The 24,000-nt window shown below is 34.5% G+C and overlaps 2 protein-coding genes across 2 annotated transcripts in view; one reads left to right on the plus strand and one right to left on the minus strand.

The window, feature by feature from the left end:
• LOC145271059 (transmembrane protein 128-like) overlaps positions 1–350 on the plus strand; it is a 34,055-nt gene extending 33,705 nt beyond the window's left edge. Inside the window, exon 4 of the mRNA XM_080126605.1 lies at positions 100–350. Within this exon, the coding sequence (XP_079982731.1) occupies positions 100–205 (106 nt within the window). The 3' untranslated portion in view covers positions 206–350. The remainder of the gene's footprint in view (positions 1–99) is intronic.
• Positions 1–24,000, minus strand: part of LOC145270359 (uncharacterized) — a 121,295-nt gene that overhangs the window by 85,342 nt on the left and 11,953 nt on the right. The window lies entirely within an intron of this gene.

Consider the following 24,000-nt stretch of genomic DNA (forward strand, 5'->3'; position numbering starts at 1 on the left):
TATATATATATAGTATGCATGTTCGTCTCTTAACTGTGTTTTTTAATTCATTTTAATTTTTTTTTTTTTTTTTTTTTTTTTTTTTTTTTTTTTTTTCAGCTTAACAGTTGGACTTTGGCCCGTCTGGAACATTCTTACTCCGGCCATCCTATTCGTTCTTTTCATGGGTTTTGTTGTCGTTGTGATGATGCTACCAAACTTCTAGGCCCACCCTGCACCCCACACCCCACACGAAAAGTGCCTACAAACTGCAGAATCTCAAACGTTCTAATTCATCTTCTTGGTGCAGGAAAAAAAAAAAACATTTGGTCCAATGTTTTGTTTTATTTCCAATAAAACCGTTTAATTTTTTTTTTTTTAATTTTAAAGATACTGCTTTATTTTCGGAAAAAAAAAAAAAAATTTATTAAGCGAATTTATTTTCCAAAATGATTTTTTTTATTAATATTCATCAGAGGCTTTCTTTCTTTTTTTTTTTTTTTTTACTTTTGAGTCACCACTTATCAAGGCCTGAAGGCTACTCGAGGATAAGTGTTAATGCAAGTTGCTAGTATAGTAATCGTCAATGGTGTCAATTGGGTATAATAACTTGTTTACATTGGAATTAAGGGCTACCATGTTGTATTGAACCGGGAAGCAGCCCAGCAGGACAGTGTTCAACGGGTGGGCAGTTCTAGGAAAGAAGCTTTGTTCATGGAATCTGCGTTTAGATTTAGAGAGAGAGAGAGAGAGAGAATGATGGAAATTGTTGATATTGGTTGTAGCTAGTTGAGTGTTTTTTTGTGAAAGTTAGGCAAGGCGGGAGCATAGATTAGAGTTCAGTCTTTTCCGCTTTCGGGGAGGTTTCCATTTTTCAGGCTAAAAATGTTCTCTCTCTCTCTCTCTCTCTCTCTATCTATATATATATATATATATATATATATAATTTTTTTTTTTTTTTTTTACACAGTGATCACCACTTATCAAGGCCTGGAAGCCACTCAAGGATAAGGGTTATTGCAAGTACATTACGTTAGTGTGTAGATTTGATGAAGTGTTTGCTTAAGGGGGCGGTTCATTAGGAATTTGTTAACGTTGGACTTGAAGACATTCAGGTTGTAGTCAGGTGGGAAGCAGGCAGACGGAACAGAGTTCCACAGGCGTGCAGTTCTAAGAAAGAAGCTTTGTTCATGGAATCCACGTTTTGATTTAGGCACAGATAAAGAGTGGGGGAAATTTTTCACAGTGGATTAAGCTAGACGGGTGTTTTTCATGAAAGATATATATATATAAAATACGAGCAAACAGTTAATAAAACATGTTAAAAGACACTTTGAAATGAGTTAAAAACATATTTAATCTGAAAAGGAAACACTAGATAAGTGTATGTAGATAATATATATATATATATATATATATATAACTACTTCATTATAGCGAACAACTGTGTTCACAGGATAATATTTACTCTAGGATTAACATATAAAAAAAAGTTACCTAGATTTAAAACAGGTCAAGACACTAGATATCTAGGCTAAATAGCACACACAAAGGAATGGGTCAACTGGAGGTCAAGTGGTCCTTTGTCCTGTAAGTGCCTGCTCATTGGCTGATTAGGAAGGGCGCGGTGGATACTAGAATGCTGATTGGCTAACAAAAAACTCAATAGTAGGTGCGTATATAAAAACACAAGATAACCACAAGATTTATAATTTTCTAGCTCCAACCATTATAATTATAATTGTTTTTCGTTTATTTTGTTGTATATATGTCGGTAATTTTGTATTATATAGAGAAATAGCGCTAAATTTATAGTTTAGTAATATATGTATATATTTATATCTCGATTTTAAGTGGGAAAAAAAAACCTTAGTTAAATTTATTGATTGCTCTGATATTGGAGTAATAGTTCTAAAAATCCGTATTAACAAAATAAACGAAAAACAATTATAATTATAATGGTTGGAGCTAGAAAATTTAATGCAAACTTATAATAAATCTGCTTCAGAATTATACCTTGAAAAACCTAACATTATTTTGTGGAAAGGTTATATTTGTTTTGATATAGGTTGTTAGTACCCCTCTTTCTTTTTAGAATGGTTCAACCCTGTAAAGTTGACTTTTTAATATAAAGGGATGGTCTTTATTGAAAGTTTTGTGGATGGTTTTTGGCCTGATGAGGTGATTTTCCCTGCTAGGGGGTCATTGAAACACGTTTGCTAATGTGTAGCCAATAGCTATCCAACAATCAATATATTGCTCTGTTTCATGCATTGAGCACTCTTTGGAATGACATATTGTGTTGTTGTTATGAGTTACTGAAAAATTCTACCAACAGTATAATAATATATATATATATATATAAGAATTACAATTAAATTTACCAAAATGATCCAAGATGGTAAAACTAAAGTATATTATAAATATTAAAAAATTTATATATATGTAGGCCTAAGGCTCTACAGACAAACTTATCTTTAGTCGACCTTTGACAACTAAATATTTTCGTTTACTAGCCAAACCCACATGGTTTTTAGAATATGACATCTTCGTTCTGTGACGAATATGTATATCATAAATATTTTTCTGTATATTTTTTAAATAAGTGTAATTCTAAATATACAACAAATTTTATGTTGATATTTGATCGTATAAACATTCTGATTTCTTTGGATATTTTTTTTTAAAAGACTTTGTTAAAAAAAATATTGTTTTATTAAACTTTTTAACTTTATATATATAAAAAAAAAAGAGGAAAAAATATTTTTCACTCAGTTTGGAAGATTGTCAGTGAAAGAAATACAATTGCCAAACGATAAACGTTTCATTATTTCTAGTCGCCATTTTGAAAAATCACTCGCAAATTAAAAAAAATTTTTTTACTTGTCCTTATTATAAGCTCTATCTCCTATTTGGTTTTATCGAGCTTTTACATCTGGCTGAGATAACTTTATAAATATTAATTCTTTAATATTTATAATATACTTTACTTTTAACATCTTGGATCATTCAATATATTGCTCTGTTTCATGCATTGAGCACTCTTTGGAATGACATATTGTGTTGTTATGAGTTACTGAAAAATTCTACCAACAGTATAATAAAATATATATATATATATATATTAATGGTTTTTTTATTACCATTTTATCTGTTTGGTTACACAAGCAAGCAGTTCTGGGAAAGTAGCTTCATTTATGGAATCTACGTTTAGGTTTAGAAAAAAATTTTTTTATCAGTTATAGAATTATTAAGGCCTGAAGGATACTCAAGGATAAGGGTTTATGAATGCAAGGTGGTAGTGTAATAATCGTTAATGGTGTAAGTAGTGTATTCAACCGGGAAGCAGGTCTGTGGAACACTGTTACAGGCAGTTCTTGGAAAGAAACTTTGTTCATGGAATCTGTGTTTAGATTTCGGCACAGATACAGGGTGGGGGACATTGTTGCTTGATGTTGTGATTTTTTTTGTGATAGTTTAGCAAGAAGGGACCAATTCGACTTCAGTCAAGCACTTGCGATGAAAATAACGATAGGGCAGAGATCGGCTCGTAATGTCTCTTTCGTGAGAAAGAGGTTGCAGGGAAGAAAAAAGGCGTTGGCTACTAAGAAAAGAAAACGAAAAGAAAGGAATAATCAAAATCTATAAATATAAAAGCGAAAATGTTTGTGTGCGTTTTCGTGTATGTCCAAGAAAGGCTTTTTTCCGAGAACCGCTCGGTCGCCTCACAACTTAAAACTTTTTATATTGCGCCTAAATGATAATATCTACGAGTTAACAACCGGGGTTGCCTGTCTATTTAATTTGCCCGACTTTGAAAAGATAAATATTCAACAATTTTCGATTGCCGCATGTGCATTAAGCTTTTTCGTATAAAAAGAGAAGCGAACAGACTCGCAGCAAATAAAACATTGTCCTGCACTCAAAGTTGATTTCATTAACTCGTCAAAAGTTTTATAAAGTACACACTTAGGGAGGTATTTTGGTGGTCAAGTCACTAAATAGAGATTAGCTGGTTTCCCGGCATAACCCAGGATGTAATATAGATTGACTGAAATACATGTTCTAGCTGGTTTCTAGGCGTTGCCAGGGATGTAATATAGACACATTATGTTGTATATTACCTGTTCTCTTCTCCCTAAGGTAAAACAATTTCATATACATGCTGTAAATTACCTACGCTAGGGATAAAACATGAACAATACCAGTCCTAGGGTAGATAAAACAAATAATACATAGAGATGAAAGATTCCTCTCCCCTAAGAATAAAACATATGTTCAATATCTGCTTTTGGTTTTTCATTGTTTATACGGTCCCGAGCAACGCCGGGTAGCCCTGCTAAGTTTTTTTTTCACACTTTATTATTTTCCAACTGCGCCTTCACCGCTTCGGGTTCAAAACTTTTTTTTTTTTTTTAAACAAACACCCCGCCAACGATTTTTCTTTTCATTTACCCCAACACACACACACACACACACCTACAAACACCCGGGCAAAGCCCCCCCTCCCCACTAGTATGTAATATGAAAGAGAAAAAAGGCAAGCGAAAATCAAACATCGATTTTGTCAATTTTAATTTAAAAAACCCAACTAATTACAAAAGTTTAAGAAACAGACTTGTGCTTGATTTTACCATAAATGCGTATGACTTATCTAATAGAAAATTCTACTATGTATGGTTAGTCAGGTTCTTTTTCATTCTTCTTTTTCCTTTTTAATATTTTTTTTTCTTTTTTGTCTTTTCTTTATGACAGAACTATCATAATTGTATAAACATAATTTATTTAATATTTTTTTCTTTTTTGTCTTTTCTTTTTTTTCTTTATGGTTTAAGGCATGTCACCCATAGACAGAACTATCATAATTGTATAAACATAATTTATTTAATGTATAAAGTCAAAAGAGTCGGTTTCATGCATCTTTTTTTTTTATATATAAAATCGATGTTTGATTTTAGGTTGCCTTTTTGGTGTCTGTACATGTTTCTAACAACAAAAACTAAGTTTTTCGATTCTTTTTCTTTTTTCATTCTTTTTTTCTTTTTTCATTGTGTTTCTTTTTCTTTTTTCATTGTTTCTTTTTTTTCCATTGTGTTTCTTTTTCTTTTTCCATTGTTTCTTTTTTCATTCTGTGTTTCTTTTTCTTTTTTCATTCTGTTTTTTTTTTCTTTTTTTCATTCTGTGTTTCTTTCTTTTTTCATTCTGTGTTTCTTTCTTTTTTCATTCTGTGTTTCTTTCTTTTTTCATTCTGTGTTTCTTTTTCTTTTTTCATTGTGTTTCTTTTTCTTTTTCCATTGTGTTTTTTCCATTGTGTTTTTTTTCATTCTGTTTCTTTTTCTTTTTTTCATTCTTTTTTTTCATTCTGTGTTTCTTTTTCTTTTTTCATTCTGTTTTTCTTTTTTCATTCTGTGTTTCTTTTTCTTTTTCATTCTGTGTTTCTTTTTCTTTTTTCATTCTGTGTTTCTTTTTCTTTTTTCATTCTGTGTTTCTTTTTCTTTTTTCATTCTGTGTTTCTTTTCATTCTTTTTCTTTTTTTCATTTTTCTTTTTTCATACTGTTTCTTTTTCTTTTCATACTGTTTCTTTTTCTTTTCATTCTGTTTCTTTTTCTTTTTTCATTCTTTTTCTTTTTTCATTCTGTGTTTCTTTTTCTTTTTTCATTCTGTGTTTCTTTTTCTTTTTTCATTCTGTGTTTCTTTTTCTTTTTTCATTCTGTGTTTCTTTTTTTCATTCTTTTTCTTTTTTCCTTTTTTCATTTTTCTTTTTTTCATTCTTTTTCTTTTTTTTTCTTTTATTTTTTCTTAATGATTTTCTCTCATTGATTGAACTGTCCATAAATTTTTTTATAAAATCGATGTTTGATTTTGGCTTGCCGTTTTGGTAGAATGTCTGTAAATGTTTGTAACCACACAAAAAGTGTATTTCGAATTAGGACAGTTTATTTATTTTTTTTTTCCTTTTTTGATTTTTCTTTATTTTTCGCCTTTTCTTTTTGTTTTCTTTATTTTTTCTTTAATAGTTAAGGGCATGTCACCCATAGACAGAACTATCATAATTGTATAAATATAATTTATTTAATTTATAAAGTCAAGTGAGTCTGTTTCTTGGATGTTTGTAACTTTGAACTTTTTTTTTTATAAAATCGATGCTTGATTTTGGCTTGCCGTTTTGGTACAATGTCTGTAAAAGTTTTTAACCATAAAAAAAATGTATTTCGAATTAGGACAGTTTATTTTTATTTCCTTTTTTGATTTTTCTTTTCTTTTTCGTCTTTTCTTGTTTCTTTTTTTCTTTAATAGTTAAGGGCATGTCACCCATAGAGAGAACTCTCATAATTGTATAAATATAATTTATTTAATATATAAAGTCAAGAGAGTCGGTTTCTTGCATCTTCGTGATATCTTTGTTTTATAAAATCGATGTTTGATTTTAGCTTGCCTTTTTGGTAGAATGTCTGTACATGTTTGTAACCACACAAAAAAAAAATGTATTCGAATTAAGACAGTTTTTTTTTCAATTTTTTATTTTTATTATTTTTTTTTTTTTACTTTTTTCTGTATAGTTAAAGTAAAGACTTGGATGTTTGTAACTTTGAACTTTTTTTATAAAATCGATGTTTGATTTTGGCTTGCCGTTTTGGTAGAATGCCTGTAAAAGTTTGTAACAACAAAAAAATAATGTTTTGATTTTTCTTTTCTTTTTTTTAATCTTTTTCTTTCTCTTTTTCCTTTTTTTTCCTTTTTTTTAATTAATGATCTTTTCTCACTTATGAAACTGTCCCTATATATATTTTTTTTTTTTTTTTTTACAAAATCTTGCCTTTTTGGTAGAACGTCTGTACATGTTTGCAATAACAAAATTGTATTTCGATTTAGGACTGTTTCTTTTTTTTTATTATTTTTCTTTTTTTCTTTTTTTTTCTTTTTTTTCTTTTTTTTTCTTTTTTTTTCTTTTTCTTTATTTTTCTTTTTTTTTCTTTATTTTTCTTTTTTTTCTTTATTTTTCTTTTTTTCTTTATTTTTCTTTTTCTTTATTTTTCTTTATTTTTCTTTTTCTTTATTTTTCTTTATTTTTCTTTTTCTTTATTTTTCTTTTTTTTCTTTATTTTTCTTTTTTTTCTTTATTTTTCTTTTTTTTCTTTATTTTTCTTTTTTTTCTTTATTTTTCTTTTTTTTTTCTTTATTTTTCTTTATTTTTCTTTTTCTTTTTTTTTCTTTTTTTAGGACTGTTTCTTTCTTTTTTTCTTTCTGTTTCTTTTCGATTTTTTTTCTATCTTTTCTTTTGTGTTTATAGTGAAAGGCATGTCACCCATATTATAATTGTTTAAATGTAACTTATTTAATATATAAAGTCAATTGAGTATCTTTGTGATGATATAACATTTTTTGGAGAAAAAATCGATATTTGATTTTAGCTTGCCTTTTTGGTCTGTACATGTTTGTAACAACAAAAATATATTTCGATTTATGACAGTTTCTTTTCTTTTTCTTCTCTCTTTTACTTTATAGTAAATACTGACGAAATAAAAAGAAATTATTTTCTGATTTTTTTTTTTCATGTCCAAAAAAAAAAATTTATAATCACACGCCTCTGATAAATATAAATAGAAAGATCTTTTTCTGTGACAACTTTTATTCAATGTTACGTATCAAGATTTATTCCAATCATATTACAACATTCGAAGCAAATCAATATCACTGTCTGCTTTTTCCATTCTTATAATTTTTATAAATTTGTATTTTATTAAAAAAAAAAGTGCTGAACTTTTACCTCGATGGCAATAAAAATTTTGTAAATCATTTTTACATAAATATTTGTCACATCTTTTGTTATTTATAGGAAAATCAAATGTGTGTGTGTGTTTCGTTTGTGTTTGTTTCGTGTGTGTATGTGTCTATCATATACGTGTGTGTGTGTTTGATATGTTTTATTATTGTTTCTTATACATGTGTGTGTGTGCTTGATATGTGTGTGTATGTGTTTCTTATATATATGTGTGTGTGTATGTGTTTCTTATATATATGTGTGTGTGTATGTGTTTCTTATATATATATGTGTGTGTATGTGTTTCTTATATATATATGTGTGTGTGTATGTGTTTCTTATATATATATGTGTGTGTATGTGTTTCTTATATATATATGTGTGTGTATGTGTTTCTTATATATATATGTGTGTGTATGTGTTTCTTATATATATATGTGTGTGTATGTGTTTCTTATATATATATGTGTGTGTATGTGTTTCTTATATATATGTGTGTATGCGTTTCTTATATATATATATATATATATATATATGTGTGTTTCTTATATGTGTGGATATGTGTTTGATATGTGTGTGTATGTGTTTCTTATATATATATGTGTGTGTGTATGTGTTTCTTATATATATGTGTGTGTGTGTGTGTGTGTGTATGTGTTTATTATATATGTGTGTGTTTAATAGATATGTGTGCATATGTGTTTCTTATATGCATGAGTATATGTGTTTTATTCATATATATATATATATATATATGTGTGTGTATGTGTTTATATGTATGTACGTGTTTCATATGTGTGTGTGTGTCTTGTGTATGTGTTTTGTATGTGTTTATGTGTGTTTCATATATGTGTATATGTGTTTTATATATATATATATATATATATATATGTGTGTGTGTGGTGTGTGTCATATTAATACGTATATATATATATATATATATATACGTCTGTTTATTATGCAGACATTATCGGTTACACATGTTTCGTCAGATCAAAGAAGGAAACTTCTTGACATGGAATCAAAGAAGTATATAAGGATCCTTTAAATGAAGACTTGAATCGTGAGTGCTTGGACAAACTCAAAGCACTAATATCCCTTCGGTGTAAATACCACCAAGCAGCAAAATCCCACCCCTACACTGCAGAGATCCCAAAATGCCATAAAGCCTTCTGCTCGAATAACTTCTCTGACTGTACTTACATTCAGAAATTTTTTTTTTTTTTTACGTAGGAATCACCACTTATCAAGGCCCACACACCACTCAAGGATAAGGTTTAAAGAGTGTACAGTAGTCAATTGGACAATATAGTAACCGTTAGTAATGGAAATTCGGTAAATTTTTTTAACTTAAGTGGAACGGCTCATCAAGAACTTGTTTACATTGGACTTGAAGACAATCAGATTGTAGTCAGCAGGAAAACGGAAGACAATTCCACAGGCGTGCAGTTCTAAGAAAGAAGCTTTGTTCATGGAATCTTATTTTTTTATTTATTTATTTTCTTATTCAATTTTCACCCAAAACAAGGCACAGTGCCACTTTGAAGCAGGGGGCTACTATCAGGGACTTAATTAGCGGGGTCATTATGAAGGGAGATGTGTAGAAAGATGTTTGTTAACATTACACTTGAACTTCTGCATATCATTGCAGTTGGGAAAGCAGAATCCCGGAAGGGAGTTCCAAAGACCCGTAGTTCTGGGGAAGAAACTATTGGAGTCCATCATCTTACAGATGCTAAACTACTGACTGACAAACAATATGGATTTAGACAAGCCGTTCCACAGCAGACATCCTAACTGTGATCTCTGAGCGTATATACCATTCACTGGACAATAGTAGAAACTATTCTAGTCCATCATCTTACAGATGCTAAACTACAAACAATATGGATTTAGACAAGCCCGTTCCACAGCAGACATCCTAACTGTGATCTCTGAACGTATATACCATTCACTGGACAACGCGGGGGAGGGCAGAGCGGTAGCTCTAGATATATCTAAGGCTTTTGACAGGGTATGGCATGAGGGTCTCCTCAGTAAAATCAGATCATACGGTATCACTGGTAGAATACTTAACATAATTAAATCCTTCTTAGATAAGAGAAAAATCCAGGTTGTCCTCGACGGTCGTACATCTAAACAATATGATATAAATGCGGGGGTGCCCCAGGGTTCTATCCTTGAACCTCTATTGTTCCTGATATTCATAAATGACCTCCCCGACAACATTGCCTCTGAGATGGGTATATATGCTGATGACACTACACTCTATGGCAGGCACGACAGGAAGACGAATGAACACATTTCTAAAGAAATGGCAGAAATACTAGAGGAAGACCTCCAATCTGTAGTGGAATGGGGACAAAAGTGGTTGGTCGCATTCAATGCTGCCAAGACTAAACTAGTTTCATTCAATAATTACAAGAAACCCTCTCTACCACCCATAGCAATGGCCAACGACTCTTTATCTGAGAGTCCATCTTTCAAACTCCTTGACCTAACGTTCACAGGAAACATGAGTTGGAACAATTACATTGAAGGCATTGCCAGGGCCGCTGCAAGAAAGGTGGGCTCTCTCTACCGTGCTAGAAATCTACTAACACCCGAAAGTATCCTGTACCTCTATAAGGCCACCATTCGCCCATGTATGGAGTATTGCTGCCACATCTGGGCTGGTGCGTCTGCTACTAGTCTCTCACTCCTTGACAAGGTTCAAAAGAGAGTCGCAAACTTGATAGGCCCTGAACTGGCATCTAAGCTATATATATAGATATAGAGTGGGGGAAATTTTTCACAGTGGATTCAGCTAGACGGGTGTTTTTCGTGAAAGATTGGTGAGGGGGGACCAGAGATTGGAGTTCAGATGAGCACCTGCCATGGAAATAACGATAAAACAAGGATAGGCTGCAACGTCTCTTCTGTGGGAGAGAGGTTGCAGGGTAGAGAAAAGGGCATCCCCCACTAAGCCACAATGTCTATTTTGTACTCTGTCAAGGCAGGATAGGCTGTTTTTAGCAGCTCCTGCCCAGATATGGCAACAGTATTCCATCAACTTTCTATTATATATAATTATTTCTGTGGAAATATGATTTTATCAATTATATTTCACTTTTTATATATACGGGATTACAGAGTATTTAAAATATTTCCACAGCAATAATTATAGTAAATAATAATATATATATATATGGTGGGATCTTTCTATCGATCCAGTAGATATCTCACTGCTGATGCAATTCTCTATCCAAGCTTCAGCCTCTGTCCCATTGACGAAATGTTGCATCCCTCTGTCTGTTCTACAAGTATTTTAGTGGTGAATGCTCTGACGAACTGCAGACACTTGTGTCCCCACGACGTGAGCACCCTCGACAAACCCGACAGGCTGCTAAATCCCACCCCCACACTGTAGAGATCCCTAGATGTAAAAGATCTTTTTACTCCAATAGTTTCTTCCCCAGAACCGCTAGACTCTGGAATTCCATCCCAGGTCCCTGCTTCCCCAACAGTACTGACGTGCAGAAGTTCAAGTGTAACGTGAACCGACACCTTGCTGCCCAAATTCCTACATAGTACCCCAGTAGTTGTTTCCCCTGATAGTAGCCCCCTACACCAAAGTGGCAATTTGCCTTGTTTGGGGTGAAAATGTAATTAAAAAAAAAAAAAAAAAAAAAAAAAAAGTAAAAGGCTTTCTTGCACCTAGGGATCTCTACTGTAAAGGGATGAGACTTAGTAGCTTGTCGGGTTTGTCGGGGGTAGTTACATCGGGGAGGTACAAGTGTTTGCAGTTCATCAGAGCATTCACCATTAAAGTATTTGTAGAACAGGCAGAGGGATGCAATATCTCGTCGATGGGACAGAGGTTGAAGCTTAGATGACAGTTCAGGACCTATCAGGTTGGCGACTCTCTTTTGAACCCTGTCCAGGAGCGAGAGACAAGCAGCAGATGCATCAGCCCAGATGTGACAACAGTACTCCATACATGGGCGAATGGTTGCCTTATAGAGGTATAGGATACTGTCAGGCGTAAGCAGTTTTCTAGCACGGTAGAGGGAGCCAACCTTCCTTGCAGCAGCCTTGGCAATGCTCTCAATGTATCTATTCCAGTTCATATTCCCTGTAAACGTTAGGCCGAGGAGTTTAAAAGAAGTACTTTCAGGCAATGTGTTCTTGGCCATTGCTATTGGTGGTAGAGAAGGTTTCTTGTAGTTATTGAAGGAAACAAGCTTAGTCTTAGCAGCATTGAATGTGACCAACCATTTTTGTCCCCATTCCACTACGGATTGGAGATCATCCTCTAGTGTTTCTGCCATTTCCTTGGATATGTGTTTATTTGTTTTCCCCTCATATCTGTTATAGAGAGTTGTGTCATCGGCAAATATACCCATCTCCGAATCAATTTTATCAGGGAGGTCATTTATGAATATCAGAAATAATAGAGGTTCAAGGATAGACCCCTATCCTTGTTTTATCGTTATTTCCATGGCAGGTGCGAGAGACTAGCAGCAGATGCACCAGCTCAAACAATGAGTGAATGGTGGCCTTATAGACGTACAGGATACTTTCAGGTGTTAGTAGTTTTCTAGCACAGTAGAGAGAACCTACCTTCATTCAGCATATATATATATCTATATATCTATAAAAGTGAACCTGTCTGTCTGTCTGTCTGTATACATTTCCCTACGCAATAACTCTGTCAATTTTTAGTCTATAGACTCGAAATTTGAAATACCGGGTACTGAGATTTGGGAAAATCGATATGACGGGTGTCAGCCAGAAATTTGGCTGTTAAGGGGTCAAATTTCAACGATTTGACCTTTAAGAACTCAACCAAACTCCTCCGACAATTTTGGGTCTAGACACTTGAAATTTTAGATATAGGTTCCTTGAACCTGGATCTAATTTAATAAAGTGATTTGAGCCCGAAACTATAAATTTTAAGGGGTCATAATAGGGGTCAAATTAAAAAAAAATTTATTCTTTTTTTTTTTGCTCAGCATACACCTCCAAACACCCGGGCAACGCCGGGCTGAAATGCTAGTATATATATATATATATATATATAGGTAAATATATATTAGCAGCATTGAATGTGACCATCCATTTTTGTCCCCATTCCACTACAAATTGGAGGTCATCCTCTAGTGTTTCTGCCATTTCTTTAGTTATGTGTTTATTTGTTTTCCCCTCATATCTTTTATAGAGAGTGGTGTCATCGGCAAATATACCCATCTCTGATACAATTTTATCAGGGAGGTCATTTTATCTATGTTTAGGTTTACGCACAGATAAAAAGTTGGGGGGGGGATTAATGATAGTGTTTTCTGCTAGACGAGTGTTTCTTGCGAAAGTTTGGCGAAGGGAGGAAGACCATAGATTGAAGCTCAGTCGAACACTTTCCATGAAAAAAACGATAAAGCAGAGACAAACCCACAATATCTCTTCTGTGAGATAGAGGTTGCAGTGAAGAGAAAAGGACATCTACAAGGCTACGAAGTCTATTTCAATATCAAGCCATTCTGTAACGGATTATCCTATTCCTAAGCCAACATAAAAATAAGAAGAAAAAAAAAGAAAGAAAATAAGAGAAATAAAGAAAGTAAGAAAAATATTATTTTTCTCTTTAATTATAAATTTAAAGGGAAAAAATATTAAATCATAATAACTCCAACAAACCCTCACATAACTGCTACCACTGCATGAACCCTTACTCACACCCTCCTCCAGTAACAAACAATGAAATAGCAATGTCCCGTAATCACTTTGGGGAGTGTAATTTTTCAGTAGATATAAAACCTTTATAAACTAACCCAGTAACATTAACTACTCACGCGGGGTCACAGAAATACCTGGATTAGGACCCAGGCGCGGGGCAAACCCTCTCGGTGCTAATAGATCCCCCCAGATCATCCATCTAGGAGAAGGAAAACTCTGAAGCTAAACCTGAAGGGAGGAAGGCCTCTCCAGGCTTGGATGACATCCTTCCTAGAGCTGGTGACTCAAGCAGTTTAGGTTTGCAGACAGGTAATTTGTTTAAGGAGAAGATAGGCGCTGTCTATCGCCCGGTTTCCATACTCCTTCTTTGACTAGGGCAATGAGCACCGTTTTCCCTACCCCCAACACTCCCATCCCTTAAACTGTGCACCTGGGAGTGCTTGAATGCCGTAATGCCAGCGCAAGTAGATTGGGTTGACCATCGTCTGATGGGTTGAAGGTACCAGATAGACAGTTCCTGGCTGCTGTTCCTAACTGGTAGTACAGGAACCCTAACTCATTGGTCAGCGGTCGTGAGGAATTTCATTCATACATTAAAAACGATAAAATTCTAACTTTGTAAAATTTGAAAAAATGGTTTTCTCAAGACTTAGTTAAGAAAATTTATATCTATATATAAATAAAATGAACTCATTTTTTCACGTCTGAATTTGACCTTAATAGGATTAAAAATCAAGATATTTCATGCAAATATAATATGCACAAACGGCAGAACAATATCTGAGGTGTGTTATAGGCTTATTCTCAAATTCCTCGATAATCTTAGATTTCTATACTTTTTCTGCTCGGTCGTGAGGAATTTCATTCATACATTAAAAACGAAAATTGTAAAATTTGAAAAAATAGTTTTCTCAAGACTTTATTTATATTTCCTTAGTTAAGAAAATTTATATTTAATTAAACTTTATTTTACGCTGTCATAATTTTCTTACATTTATTTGAATTCAATAAATGTGTTCAGAAATGCACACATGCATTAAAAAACATTCAAATTTTGATCTGGAATTTTTAGTTACTGCTCCATCAACAGTTCCTGCACTCATCCCCGGTGGCTATTCTGAGGCTACAATCTTAGCATCAAGAAATAATGAATGATCCTTCATTATAATAAAAAAACTGAAATCCTCATCTCAAAAACATGTGTTAAAGAAGATAATGTTTATATATTTAGGGCAGTGAGTCAGAGAGAAGTCAGGCCGGGATAGGGTTGAACAAACAAAGCTGACATCGAACATTGGAAGCGAAGGGGAGAAGAAAGAAATCATGTAGAGACTTTGAATTCCTTGATGCAAAGCCATTGAAACACTCCTAAACGTATAAATATTTCTATTCAAAACAATCGGAAAATGAACAGGAATTTATATTAATTTATTTTTTATTTCGGACTTTTATTCTCATCTTCATTAGTTGTTGTTTTCATCTTTATTGATTGTTGTTTTTCACGACGTTTCTTCGTCAGGTAGTAACCGCGACAGGTAGGAACTTTGAATCACTGCCATCGGTAGTTGTTGTTGTCTCACCACATTTTGGCAAAGTCAACCTCTGGTCGGCTTAGGGTAGGATTGAAACCGTTGTCTTCAGACCATGTCCATCCGGAACCGTAGAGATTCAACGCCTCTATCAACTGCGTCACCGGCCCCGAAGGGCGATCAAGGTTGGATTCTTTGATAAATCCACGTTTATGTATTATCTGATCTTCCATAGTCAGGTCCGTACCGATTGGTGTATATATTACTCCTTAATTGGAATTCATTTTTGAGATGAGCATTAATCACTATCAATAATTCCCCCCACTCTTTATCTGTGCCTAAACCTAAACGTAGATTCCATGAACAAAGCTTCTTTCTTAGAACTGCATGCCTGTGGAATTGTCTTCCGTTTTCCTGCTTTCCGGCTGACTACAATATGGTTGTCTTCAAGTCCAATGTAAACAAGTTCTTGATGAGCCGTTCCATATAAGTTAACAAATTTACTGAATTTCCATTATTAACGATTACTATATTGTCCAATTGACTACTGTACACTCTTAACCCTTATCCTCGAGTGGTCTCTGGGCCTTGATAAGAGGTTGTGCCTATGTAAAAAAAAAAACATTTCTCAGAACTTTTTGTCATTCATTGTTTTCAAAGTATTAGTGATGCTGGTCAGCAAGAATAATCTTCATCATGATGGAGACTTTTTGTCTTGAGCGAATTCATCCAGAAAATACTTGGCATGCTGTTGGCTGGTTCTCAAAAATCAAGGTGCCCACAACCTGGAGCTACATGGTCCATTAAAGAAATAACACTGTTTCTTAAGGTATATATTTTGCTACAGCTGACTGGGAAAAGATAACAAAATATCAGGACATAAAAATGATTAATAATCTTAACTGAATCTTTATTTAGAATAGTCCTATATGTTATTTAGGATAGTGCTATACCCATGTGGAAATTTGTTTAGGTATGTTAGAGCCAAAAGGGGGTTTAAACCAGATGCATTAAGGAATATAGTGTTAAACCTTGTGTTAATAAAGCTATATCAGTCAAAGAACTTATGAAAATCTGACCTGATATATATTTGTTTACACTAAATTCAAAAGTGCTGAGATAAAGCATTGGTTACGTTTATTATCTGGGTTCGATTATAACGTCTGACATAAAATATAGATAGTAAATTGATTAGAGTTATCATGTGACGTCACTTGTTCTAAACTAGCTCTTGTTGTACTAAGAATTTTAGTTTTGTCATTCATTATATTGTATATATAAAATTAAATCATAGACAATAGCTTATTTTTAGAATTAAAGCATATAAATGTCAATATAGAGAGCTTTAGAGAGAAGTCAGGCCGGGATAGGGTTGGACAAACAGAGCTGACATCGAACATTGGAAGCGAAGAGGAGAAGAAAGAAATCATGTAGAGACTTTGAATTCCTTGATGCAAAGCCATTGACCGGTCGAAAATGGAATAAACGAACATCATAATTTTGTATCTGCGTCTTCGCGTTATGGTATTCAACAACAGAAAAGGTGTTGTGAATTCGTATTATAAGAACTTTGTGAAAATCATCATATATCGTATAAATGTCACTATCAATCTATTTATATATCTCCCTCTCATTGAATTACATATCGCGATATATCTGCATTATATCGCGATATGTAATTCAATGAGACACCAGAAGAAAAAGAAGATGTTTTCCCGACTGCTGGAAAACCGCCTCTGTGGTACCAGTCTTCAAGAATTCTGGTGAAAGAACTGACCCACTAAATTATCGCCCCATTAACCTCCTCCCGCTTTTCGCCAAAATATTTGAGTCCTTAGTTAATCAAGCCCTAGTCCAGCACCTAACAGCTGTTAAACTCCTGACTGACAAACAATATAAATTCAGGCAAGCCCGTTCAACAGCAGATATCTTAACTGTAGTTTCTGAACGTATATACCGTTCATTGGACAAACAGGGGAGGGTAGAGCGGTAGCCCTTGATATATCTAAGGCTTTTGACAGGGTATGGCACGATGGTCTTCTAAGGAAAATTAGATCATATGGAATCACTGGAAGAATTCATAATGCAATTAAATCCTTCTTAAGTAATAGAAAAATCAAAGTTGTCCTCCACGGTCGTACATCCAAACAATACGACATAAATGCGGGAGTACCTCAGGGGTCTATCCTTGGACCTCTATTATTCCTGATATATAGATATACGCGATATGTAATTCAATGAGACACCAGAAGAAAAAGAAGACGTGGCTGGTTACCTTTTAATACATCTAAAACCAAACTCCTATCTTTACATCACCAACGTTCTGATCCCCATCTGGCATCAATTGAAATGAATGGCTCTCGTCTAGGAAAAGCCTCGTGTTTTGACAAGCTTCTGGGTTTGTCCTTTACTCCTGATCTGAAATGGAACACGTACATCAAGTCTGTTGCCAAGGTCGCTGGAAAGATGGTGGGATCCTTCTACTGCTCCAGAAGATATCTCACTACTGATGAAATTCTCTATCTATATAAAAGCCAAGTACGCCCAAGGATGGAATACTGCTGCCATATCTGGGCAGGAGCTGCTAAAAACAGCCTATCCTGCCTTGACAGAGTACAAAATAGACTTCGTGGCTTAGTGGGGGATGCCCTTTTCTCTACCCTGCAACCTCTCTCCCACAGAAGAGACGTTGCGAGCCTATCCTTGTTTTATCGTTATTTCATCATCAACGTTCTGATCCCCATCTGGCATCAATTGAAATGGATGGCTCTCGTCTAGGAAAAGCCCCGTGTTTTGACAAGCTTCTGGGTTTGTCCTGATCTGAAATGGAACACGTACATCAAGTCTGTTGTCAAGTTTGCTGGGAAAATGGTGGGATGGAGTAGTGGGGGATGCCCTTTTCTCTACCCTGCAACCTCTCTCCCACAGAAGAGACGTTGGAAGCCTATCCTTGTTTTATCGTTATTTCCATGGCAGGTGCTTGTCTGAACTCGAATCTCTGGTCCCTCCTTGCCAATCTTTCACGAAAAACACCCGTCTAGCTGAATCCACTGTGAAACATTTCCCCCACTCTTCATCTGTGCCTAAATCAAAACGTGGATTCCATGAACAAAGCTTCTTTCTTAGAACTGCACGACTGTGGAACTCTGTTCCGTCTGCCTGCTTCCCACCTGATTACAACTTCCCACCTGACTACAACTTGGATGTGATAAGACCCACAAGGCAGTGGTGTTTGATTTTGGGGTTTGTCCCCCTAGTCTTTGCCCAACCAAGGGCACCCACAAGACAGTGGGGTAGGGGTTGGTAGTGTGTCAGGGTGTGTGCACACATCGATGGGTCATAACGTACTACCTCTGGGGTCCCCTACTACTCAGAGATCTCCTACAGGTGAAAATCACACTCAAGATTAGAATATGATGTTTCGATCGATATAACCTCCGACCTTCTTCAGGTGTGTATCTTGCTGGACTCGGGTTGGACGGAATTTCGAACGGAACCCTTTATTTACTTCACAAGGGTAGATATCTTGTATCGTGGCCCTTGAGGAGGGAAAACCAAACCATGTAATCCCTACAGCCACCGAAAATGCTGCTGTCAAACCTGGCATAGTTATATGGAATAAGTCAGAGAGTTGATATTGAGCCTCTCCGAATCCCACCAGAACCACAAGGTTCGGGCAGGAAAAAGAAAATTGAATAAGTCAGAGAGAGTTGCAACCTTGATTGAAGTGAGTGTTCCTAATGATGGCGGTCTGAACAGAGCTGAAAGAGAGAAGCAGACCAAATACCAAGATCTCATGTATGATATGAAAAGAAACTGGAATCTTAAGGGGATATCGATCATACCAGTTATCATAGGTGCCACAGGGCTTATGAAGAAGAACCTGAAGTCCTACCTAACTTATATTCCCCATCTGGCATCAATTGGGATGGATGGCTCTTGTCTGGGAGAGGCCCTGTGTTTTGACAAGCTTCTGGGTTTGACCTTTACTCCTGATCTGAAATGGAACATGTACATCGTCTGTTGCCAATTTCCCCACTCTTTATCTGTGCCTAAACCAAAACGTGGATTCCATGAACAAAGATCCTTTCTTAGAACTGCACGCCTGTGGAACTCTGTTCTGTCTGCCTGCTTCCCACCTGACTACAACTTGGATGTCTTCAAGTCCAACGTTAACATTTTCCTAATGAACCGCCCCCTTAAGTTAACACTTCATCAAATCTCCACACTAAAGTAATGTACTTGCAATAACCCTTATCCCTGAGTGGCTTCTGGGCCTTGAGAAGTGGTGATCACTGTGTAAAAAAAAAAAAAAAGTACTTGTCTGAGCTTCAATCTATGGTCCCTTTCCTGCCAAACTTTCACAAAAAACACATGTCTAGCTACAACAACTATCTGGGCTCTCTCTACCGTGCTAGAAATCTACTAACACCCAAAAGTACCTCTATAAGGCCACCATTCGCCCATGTATGGAGTATTGTTGTCATATTTGGGCTGGTGCATCTGCTACTAGTCTCTCGCTCCAAGACAAGGTTCAAAAGAGAGTCGCCAATCTGATAGGTCCTAAACTGTTATCTAAGCTTCAGCCTCTGTCCCATCGACGAAATGTTGCATCCCTCTGCCTTTTCTACAAGTATTTTAATGGTGAATGCTCTGATGAACTGCAGACACTTGTGCCCCCACAACGTGAACACCCTCGACAAACCCGACAAGCTGCCAAATCCCACCCCCACACAGTAGAGATCCCTAGATGTAAAAGATCTTTCTACTCCAATAGTTTCTTCCCCAGAACCGCTAGACTCTGGAATTCCATTCCAGGTCACTGCTTCCCCAACTCTACTGACGTGCAGAAGTTCAAGTGCAACGTGAACCAACATCTTGCTGCTCAAATCCCTACATAGTACTCCAGTAGTTGTTGACCTTGTTTGGGGTGAAAATGTAAAAAAAAATCAACCTTCTATTTGTGCCTAAATCTAAATGAAAACTCCATGAACAAAGATTTTTTCCGAGAATTATTCGCCTGTGAAACTCTGTTTTACTGGCCTGCTATCTAGCAGACTACAATATGGTCGTTTTCAAGTCCAATGTAAACAAGTACTTTCCATAAATAATCCATTTCTACCCTACTTGCACCACTAATTATTACGATACTGTTGTCTCAGTGACTACTGTACATTCATTAACCCTTATCCTTGAGTGGCTGTTGGGCCTTGATTAGTGGTGGCTCCCATCTGAAAAGAAACAAAAAAACTGACTTATCTCCCTTGACGTAAATTGACTTAAATTAATCTGAGAAGTAATTGTGGACGATTTTTTTCTTTTTTTAAGATTTGCTTTTTTTTTTTTTTTTTTTTAATTCGAAAAAGTTGTCAAAAAACAAATATATGACAAATAAATGTTACCAAAGACAAGATAAGTTACTTTTCTACCAAACTGGATATATTTTTCGTGTTCTTATTCAATGTAATATGTTCATTCAGCTCGAAAACCATACAGTTTTTACCGATGTATTGGAACATTAAAGATGGTGTCTGATTCTCTCTTTAACACGGTAAGTTTGGGAAAAGATGTTATAAATAAAAAAACGGATAAAGTACTGTTAAAAACTAGCTCAATATATGTTACCGTGACATAGGTTGACATATATTCGGCGGGTTTTTAATAGTATTTTGTATAGTTTTTTATTTATAATACCTTTTTCCAAACTTACGGTGTTAAAGAGGGTGTGAGACGCCATCTTGAATTTTCGAATACATCGGTAAACAGTGTATGTTTTTCGAGCTGAATAAATATGTTACATTGAATAAAAACACAAAAAATATATACAGTTTGGTAGAAAAGTAACTTATCTTGCCTTTGATAACATTTATTTGTTATATAGTTGTTTTTTGACAACTTTTTCGAATCTATGTGTATAGTAATACAAACCCAAATTTTCTTTTCATTAAAATATGTTAAATTCCAGTAAACAGATCGTTTTCTTTTTTTTAAGCAAAAATAATATCACATACTTAACTGTCATGTCGAAAATAGTAATATATCCAAAAAATTATGAAAATTCGAGTTATTGTGTTTTTACTGGAATAAAAATTAAAAAAAACTACTTGATGAATCTACCTGATTTTTGAAACATGATACCTTTGTTCCTTGTTGTTTTTTTTTAATGAATTGATGACGACTTATATATCTGTTGTTGTTCATATTATGGTGGGGTTTTTATCAAGGCCCGGAAGCCACTCAAGGATAAGGGTTATTGCAAGTACAGTACGTTAGTGTGGAGATTTAATGAAGTGTTTACTTAAGAGGGCGGTTTAATTTTTTTTTTTTCACAGTGGTCACCACTTATCAAGGCCCAGAAGCCACTCAGGGATAAGGGTTATTGCAAGTACAGTACGTTAGTGTGGAGATTTGATGAAGTGTTTAATCAAGGGGGCGGTTCATCAGGAACTTGTTAATATTGGACTTGAAGACATCCAAGTTGTAGTCCGGAGGGAAGCAGGCAGATGGAACAGAGTTCCACAGGTGTGCAGTTCTAAGAAAGAAGCTTTGTTCATGGAATCCGCGTTTTGATTAAGGCACAGATATAGAGTGGGGGAAATTTTTCACAGTGGATTCAGCTAGACGGGTGTTTTTCGTGAAAGATTGGCGAGGGGGGACCAGAGATTGGAGTTCAGACGAGCACCTGCCATGGAAATAACGATAAAACAAGGATAGGCTCGCAACGTCTCTTCTGTGGGAGAGAGGTTGCAGGGTAGAGAAAAGGGCATCCTCCACTAAACCACAAAGTCTATTTTGTACTCTGTCAAGGCAGGATAGGCTGTTTTTAGCAGCTCCTGCCCAGATATGGCAGCAGTATTCCATCCTTGGACGTACTTGGCTTTTATATAGATAGAGAATTGCATCAGTAGTGAGATATCTTCTGGAGCGGTAGAAGGATCCCACCATCTTTCCAGTGACCTTGGCAACGGATTTGATGCACGTGTTCCATTTCAGATCAGTTTTTTAATGGAATAAACTCTATGCACTCTGACAATCCCACTTAACAACAAAATCACACACCTTCACTGTTGAGGTCTCTATTAATATATGTCAAGTCGGTCCATGTGATTGAAAAAAATAGTCTTATGTCGTTGAATATATAGCCGCACTGATGAGCTGTGAAACAGCGAAACAGTACTGTATGTGGATGACTATATATATATATATATATATATATATATATATATATATTGTACATGAATGTGCTTATGTCATTGAAAAAAATAGTCTTATGTCATTGAATATATATATATATATATATATATATATATATATAGTACATGAATGTGCTTATGTCATTGAAAAAAATAGTCTTATGTCATTGAATACATATATATATATATATATATATATATATATATTGTACATGAATGTGCTTATGTCATTGAAAAAAATAGTCTTATGTCATTGAATATATATATATATATATATAGTACATGAATGTGCTTATGTCATTGAAAAAAATAGTCTTATGTCATTGAATACATATATATATATATATTGTACATGAATGTGCTTATGTCATTGAAAAAAATAGTCTGAAGTCATTGAATATATATATATATATTGTACATGAATATACTTATGTCATTGAAAAAAATAGTCTTATGTCATTGAATATATATATATATATAGTACATGAATGTGCTTATGTCATTGAAAAAAATAGTCTTATGTCATTGAATATATATATATATATATATATAGTACATGAATGTGCTTATGACACTGAAAAAAATAGTCTTATGTCATTGAATACATACATATATATATTCTTATGTCGAGTTCTATCCCTCTTCTAACGCTAATTTAATATTTTATTGGATTCAAATCCTACTGCTTCCTTGCAGTTTTGTTGAAAAGACTATCGAACCTCATCCAGAAAGAAAAGGCGTAATAGCGGACACGATAGGGAAACTGGTTACCTCTCCATCATCAAAACTCCTACGGTGCCTAGTCCTGGATATGACCTTAAACTATATCCGATGATGAGGCCCCAGCTTGCAGGCTTTGGAGAGTGTGGAGTCACCTTTTAATTGCCATTGCTCCCAGGTCCACTCTGACACAGAATGGTGGTACCTGTTAGGGTCCCAACTAGAAGTTAAATAGAAACCGACTTAAAAAACCAAACAAATATACTCTATTAAAAAATTGTTCTTCAAAATCACTGGATTCGGCATTAAATAACCTGAAAAGGGTTGATATGCCGTAAAAAAAAACAAAAAACAAACAAAAAAAACCCCCACCTATAGTGCCTCCATGTTGGTCTAAATCACTAAAACTGCCACTTAACCATATATTCAAACACAGTAGTGTTTGAATGATATATATATATATATATATATATATATATATATATAATATAATATAAAGCTGAACGTCTGTGTGTGTGTCTGGTCACAAATAGGCTCCTATATGGTTGACTATTATAGAAAACTGATCACATATAATGATAGAAGATGTATCGAGACACAGGATTTGGTATGTTTGATCTGGCATAATGATGATTCATTAAAATTGTGGGGTCTGCGTTTGCACCTGGTCCACAAAGTATGGAAATAAAAAATTTAAAAATTAAAACAAACCATTTACAAATGTTTTTGATATAGATGTACATAAGAATACTTTGATAAGTATGTTTTAACTTAAATAGGGATGGTATAATAACATTGTGTGGTCTACGTTCACGCCTGGCCTCCATAGAATGGAAATAGGCACAAACTTTAATAAAGACTTCTCATATCTATTTGCATAAGTATACTTTGATAAATACGTTTCAGTTTGAAGAAATATGGTATAATAAAATTATGGGGTGTTCGTTCGCGCCTGACCCCCATAGAATGGTAATATGTCACAAAATTTAACAAGGTTTTTTAATATAGATCCACAGAATATTGTGATAAGTGTTTCAGTGTGAACAGGTATTGTATAATAAATTATGGGGTTTATCTATTTTATTTTTACTTTCATCATATTTT

The sequence above is a fragment of the Euprymna scolopes genome, chromosome 46 (assembly GCF_053919585.1).
Source record: "Euprymna scolopes isolate OS-2025 chromosome 46, ASM5391958v1, whole genome shotgun sequence".
Taxonomy (NCBI): Eukaryota; Metazoa; Mollusca; class Cephalopoda; order Sepiida; family Sepiolidae; genus Euprymna; species Euprymna scolopes.